We start from the raw sequence: 6,261 nt of genomic DNA, 5'->3' as shown, positions 1-6,261 counted from the left end.
AAAAGGGGGATGGAGTCTTGGGTTTCAGGCCCTGCTCTCATTGCAGTTTATGGATTTTATCAATGGTTCTTAAATGTAAAATGCATAAACAGTCCAGGAACATGGCCCAGAACTCAAATCCTAGGCACTGAATTTATCTTATATCAAGTATAGAGAAGGCAGGTGCATAAACTGGGTTTGTAAATTCCACTCCCAGAACCAGTTGCCTGTGAATTAGATCTCACAATTTCACCATGGCCAGGGCCTTCTTTGAATTACCCCAAAATACTAACAACAATACTACCTTAGGAAACTTGACAAGGGAATGAATAATCTGCACTGAGTGCATAATTGGGATGCCATGGAACAATTCACATGCCCATGTGTAAATGACAGGAACAAGAATAAGACTACGAACCTTTCTAATGACTCACTTTGGCAGCATGGGGCTTTAGAAAATAAGATGGTGGAACTTAGTCTCGATCCCCCGTCTTTGGGGAAAATAATTTGGTTAAAATGTATAAAAGCTAGAAACTTCATGTTCCACTGCAGTACTTGAAGCTGTTATAATAAGTAGCACAATATAAACCATATGAAATGCCTGCAGGTAATGCAAACAGCTGTTCAATTGTGCAGTTGACACTAGTAATTTGCCAAATCCCATCAGTTTCAGTGTTAGAGGTGCTGCTTATGACAATTTAGTGCTCATTGCTGCAGAAACAGCCTGCTCTCAGCTTTTTGCACCCCATTAATATTTGTTAAGTGGTTACACAAAGTGTGTCCCTTTTGCTGAGCTGTTTGCACTTCATTAAGGCTTAATGAAGAGGCTTTGCTTTACCTTAGAGCAGTTTCCCAAACTTTCTTATTGCATACCCCCTCCCAGATTTACCAGCTGCCGCATCCTCCTACTAGCATACGTTTATATTTTAACCCCTTAAATGCCAGTTATAATGACAATTAAATCTGCTGTTACACCATTTCTCCCAGTGGCAACACGTAGGGGATGCATGTGCACCCCACAAGAGCGCCAGTGCACCCTCTGACTGGCTGCACTTGCCACTTAGGTGATGGGCAGGGGGGACAGGCGGGAGCACCAGAGCCCCCCTGCAAGCACCAGCCAGGGAGCTGAGTGCCATTGTGCTCCCAGAAGCATTTGCAGCCACTCTGACACCCCCCTCTGGTCAGCGCGATTGACTGAGGGGGGCAGGATTGGCTGTGCGCAAACTCCTCCCCTGCCCTCCCCCCGGTTGCTGACTGGTTGGTGGGGGAGCATGTGCCCCCCTGCAGCTAAGGTGGAACCAGTTGCCCATGGTTTCTGTCGTGTTTCCCCCCTAGAGATGTTTGGGAACCCTGCCTTAGAGCATTTTGCTTTTAATGGCAGACTGGAAATTGACAGGACCAAGTCAATTTCAAGACTGAGAATGATGCTACAGCAGGGATTTACAATTAGCAGCCTAAGGGCTACATGCAGCCTGTGAGTGGTAAAACTGTGTCCCACCAGGCTTGTTGGCATAGCACCAGAATCCAGTGGAGTGAATGCTACTGCTGGTTCCTTTTGCCATTGCTCATTGCTGATTTGGGAGTCTTCACTCACTGTTGGCAACTAAATTTGGCAGTAGGAGAGCAGGCAAGGGAACAAGTGGCATTCACTCCTGGGTCCTGGAACTGTGGCAGTGGAGTGACTGCCTCCAGAAGTGGGTTGTCCATGGGGCCAAATTAATTGGATGCCCCTGGGCTGAAGGGTAACCTTAGTCCATCCTGCATATTGGGAAATGTCCTGGTTACCAAACAAGACTGGTATATATAGTTTATGCTGTGTGCATGTGCTGTTAATGTGCAGCAATAAACTCTGCAGCCATTTGAGCTGGAGTCAACTGCTCACACGCATGTTGTCTACACATGTACCTGGGACTGCATCAGTTTGAGCTGGGGTGGAGCAGCTCCAGGCTGGCAGAGGGCCTGGTGGGTACTCAGCCTTAGGCTCTGGGTGGTGGTATCAGGCAACAGAGGGGTTGGCAGGAGCCCAGAGTCTGGTCCCCAGCTACCTGTGCTGACCAGGTGCAATTTATACCCACCAGTCACCATCTACACATGCATTTGATTGTATTTAATGATTCCGTCCTAAAATAGTATTGTCCCTGACTAATTAGAGCTAATTAGTCAACTCTGTAGTAAAGTGCATGTGTAGATGCATCCACTATGTGTGAAATTTAGAGTATGCAAGGACTGCGGTTCCTTAGCTTTGAGAGTTCTTGAAAACATGACTCTGGTATAAACTTAAAAAGGGCTAACTTGTTAACATTTAATCTTGCCAAGTTAGTGCATTTTTTATTTAAAAAATGGAAAATTAGTTGACCTAGAAGAGGTAGTGTATTGAATTTTGATCCTGATTATTAAAGCATGAAATAGATTTTAATTTTGCCTTATTTGCAAATTTAAAAGGAGCCATCACATTAAACAAATTAACTCAGCCAGACTTTTTTTTCCTTTCTAATAAATTGAGCACAATATTGTGGCATTTACTTAGTACTTTCAGAGGACTGGTAACAATTCACACTCATTGTATTTAGGAACTTTTAAAGTGCAATCCAACTATATATATTTTTCCTTTGAGTTGGGGTGGGGGGAGTGAGGGGGATTTCCCTGATGTTTGTTTAATGCTGTGGTGCTTGCCAGCCCAACTGAACAGTAAGTTTCAAGCATCTGAACATTTCAGAGAAAGAATAAACGGTTATACCACAAAACAAAGTACTAGGCTGAAATACTGGTTACTTCTACTGTTTTTAGTGTGAAAAAACAAGATTTGTGAAGTGAGATAAGATCTTATATTGCACCAATTGTATGGTTGTGGTTATTCTAATAAAAGATACTACTTTACCTCATAAATCTTATTTTTCATGTATTCCATGGCCCACAGCTAAAACAAACTGAATTTTATTAGTAGATGCTAAGGTTCATGAACCAAAAAGATGACAAAGCCAGAAGGGAAATACAGAGCCACCTGAGTGAGGGACTAACATAAGAGGGATGGGGGTGCGGTGGGAAACACAACTAGGATACAGAAAATACAGAACTAATCCCGGAGGTCAGGGAAGGGGAGGGAGGGGGGTCGCGACGCTGAGAAAAAAAGAAGATAGATGCACACAAACCTGTACAATGGTCTGCAGTGGTGGAGGGGGTAGGTTAGAGATAGCTTCTCAGTCTATATAATCTTATCACGGGGGTCTTCTTCGGGTGGAGTGGAGCGGTCCATCCTTAAAGATTTTTCTTGAAATCCACCTGGTGCAAAGGGGGAGGTTCAGGCCTTTTGGGTCCGGTCCAGCGGCATTTGGTTTCACAGGGTTGGTGTACTAGCAGTGGCCCATGTTGTGCTCAACATAGATGTCATGGGACCAACATGGTATCAGACACCACAAGGCAGTGCATCAGCTTGGCGTAGATGCAGGAGATGGGGCAGGTGCGCAGGACGCTCTTGTTGCTGGTGTCCCAGGCTCACAGAATAAACCTAACTGAAAAGTAGCCAAATTTTAGTGGGGTTAATGTTGAAAGAGTTCCGTTACAATTTTTTTTCTCTATTTCTTTAATGGAATGTCAAAAGGAAATATATTTTGAAATTGGGTATTTTTTTCCTGTCTTATCTAGTTCACGTTCCTGTTTAGGCCTGATATTTTTTCCACACTGAAGCAAAATGAATGTGAAGAGTCGAAACCATTTGGTTCTAAACCGGTTAGCGTTGGAAAGAGACATCCAAACCTCTTATATTATGGATCATATGATTAGTGATCAAGTACTAACATTACAGGAAGAGGAGAAAGTTAAAGCACAGGTAAAATGGGCATCTTTTTACTCATCTTAGTCTTTCTAGACTGCATAACCTGTTTTGGAATACTCCTTTTGGACTGTTTGAACATGTTAGACTCTTATTCGGCAAGTATTTAAGCTTACGCACAGCTTGACGTGTGCAAGTAGTTCCTTTAAAGTCATAAGAAGATCTTTGTGCTTAAAGGTGTTTGAATGCCTTCTTCAAGTAAAGCTTTGATGTTGGTCCATTATTTGGATTGCATTTGCAGCAAGCATTCCTGTTAATGAAAAGTGCAGGCCTTAACTTTTTGGCATTGAAACGAGATAACTTAGTAGGTTCCTTTATCTCTGATTTTATAAAACACTTTTTTTTTCTTTTTGTTTTTGGTAGGCTACACGGCAGGACCGAGCAGCTATGCTAATAAGCATTATTCTTAAAAAAGATAACAACTCATACATATCTTTCTATAATGCACTGCTTCATGAAGGGTACAAGGATCTTGCAGCTCTTCTCCATGATGGCATCCCAAGTATCACCTCTTACGATAGAAAGAACTCTACAGATGGAGTAGCCTTTTGTGGTTAGTAGAAACCATCAGCTTTGCTGTTTTTGAAGAAGAAGATTGTAATTGTAGTTTAAATTTTATTAAAAGAGTAGATGTGTGAACTGTTTTTGAGAAAAAAGCACTACTTGGTGCACTTACACATATGACCTGGTGTGGCTGTAGTGAATATTTCTGTGTTTCATGTAATTTAATGGGGGGAGGTATGTTTTTTAAGTTGTTTAGCTCTTCCATGTCCAGTAATAGATGATTTTAAAAATGCTGTTTTTAAAAAATAAAGCTTTATATGTTGGACAGTGTCATCCAAGTCTAATCACTTTTAAGTGCTTGATGGAAGAAAATTCTTTCTGTTAGTGTATTTTAGAGAAATGAATCTTGATAGAAATCACAAGCTCTGAAATTTACTTTCTTTTTGGCAATGATACTTCCTCATTTTTTTTTTTACGTTAATTCACTATTTGGGGAACATTAGCAATTTAGCTTACTTGGCTACTAGATTTTTTTCTATACACCAAAGTTTTTGTGGGTTTTCTTTTTAATTACTGTAAATAAACTAAACTGATACAAGCATCTGATCTGCCATGTTTGTATTCCATAGCTGTTGTATAGTTTCAGAGCAGTTCTGGTGAAACAAGGGTTCACATCATATTTGACCAAATATGACATCAGCTCTATTACACATTTATTGATATTTAAATGGAAAATGTATCATGAAGAACCCAGGCTGTATCATGAAGAACACATAGTGATTAATACTTTGGCTAATGGTAGAAATATAATAATTTTTTACACGGTTTGGGAGAGAAAGGTGGTGCCTGTTGAGTAACTACTTTCTACCTGTTCTGGAAACAAACTGAAATTTAGCAACTCTCATTATCTATCCATTGTTTTCCTGAATAGTTAAGGAGTATTGTTTTTTAAAGAGGTAGGGAAATTGTTTAGAAATCCTATTCCTATTTAAATGCATGATTTTATTTCAGTGAGGACAATCCTCTGTGAAGGTGGAGTGCCACAGAGACCAGTTGTGTTTGTTACTCGTCCAGAACTGGTAAATGAAATTAGACAGAAACTATACAACTTAAGAGGTGATCCAGGTTGGGTTACTGTTTATGGAATGGCAGGTTCTGGGAAGTCTGTCTTAACAGCTGAGGCACTAAGAGATGAAAGACTCTTGGAAGGTACTTTTCAGTTATTTTATAAAAATTATATATGTTCAGTCTTCATGCATGAGGAAAATTTTCATAAATGACTAAGGGACCTATATCCCATTGAAAATAAATAAGTGATTCAGACCCTAAATTAGTTGGATATTCCTAAACAATTTTCAGTTTATAAAATTGACTGTCACTTTGTGCTCTAGAACAGTGGTGCTCAGTTCGTGGGCCAGATCTGGCTGTTGGTCCTTATTGGGCTCCTGGGGCAGGCACAGTGGACCCCATCCAGGCATGCGGAGAAGGGTGGGGGGCAACTCAGCTCCACAAGGGAAGGGGGCTTGACCTGGTCCCACAGGAGGAGGCAGGGGGTGTGGTTCTGCCCCACAGAGAGATGCTGGTGTAGCCTAGCCTCAACCTCAGCCTGCAGGGAAATGGGGTGTGGCTTGGCCCCAATCCGAGGCTATGGTCTGGCCCTAATACAGCTGCGGGGGGAGGGAGCGTGGTCTGATCCCAGGGGTGATGGGGTTGCAGCCTGTCCTGGCCCTGGCCCCAACTGGGTGTGTGCGGCTTGGGATTTGGGAATTTGGCAGTGAGGAGGGTGGCCATTTTAATGGCCACTGCTCACCCGCTACCAAATTTCCCAACCGCTGGGGAGCCCTGCTGGCCAGATGCGATGGACCACAGTTGGCTGGGGGCGGGGATTTGGGCACTCCTGCTTTAGAATGTTTGAATACTGCCCTGCTTTCCAGTGGCAATTGTTCACA

At 42.3% G+C, this 6,261-nt stretch overlaps 1 protein-coding gene across 4 annotated transcripts in view; it reads left to right on the top strand.

The window, feature by feature from the left end:
* The window catches only part of APAF1 (apoptotic peptidase activating factor 1), an 89,829-nt gene that overhangs the window by 15,097 nt on the left and 68,471 nt on the right, over positions 1–6,261 (top strand). For 3 of the 4 annotated variants that reach the window (XM_019515021.1, XM_019515020.1, XM_019515019.1), the window contains 3 exons: positions 3,622–3,805; positions 4,172–4,361; positions 5,324–5,521. In XM_019515021.1, coding sequence (XP_019370566.1) covers positions 3,668–3,805; positions 4,172–4,361; positions 5,324–5,521 — 526 coding nt within the window. In that variant the 5' untranslated portion in view covers positions 3,622–3,667. The remainder of the gene's footprint in view (positions 1–3,621; positions 3,806–4,171; positions 4,362–5,323; positions 5,522–6,261) is intronic. The other variant, XM_019515022.1, reaches the window with a different exon arrangement.

This window comes from Gavialis gangeticus, unplaced genomic scaffold, assembly GCF_001723915.1.
Source record: "Gavialis gangeticus isolate Ggan-Ray unplaced genomic scaffold, GavGan_comp1, whole genome shotgun sequence".
Taxonomy (NCBI): domain Eukaryota; kingdom Metazoa; phylum Chordata; order Crocodylia; family Gavialidae; genus Gavialis; species Gavialis gangeticus.
Note: the sequence above shows the minus strand (reverse complement) of the source record. Positions and strands in the feature narration are given on the sequence as shown.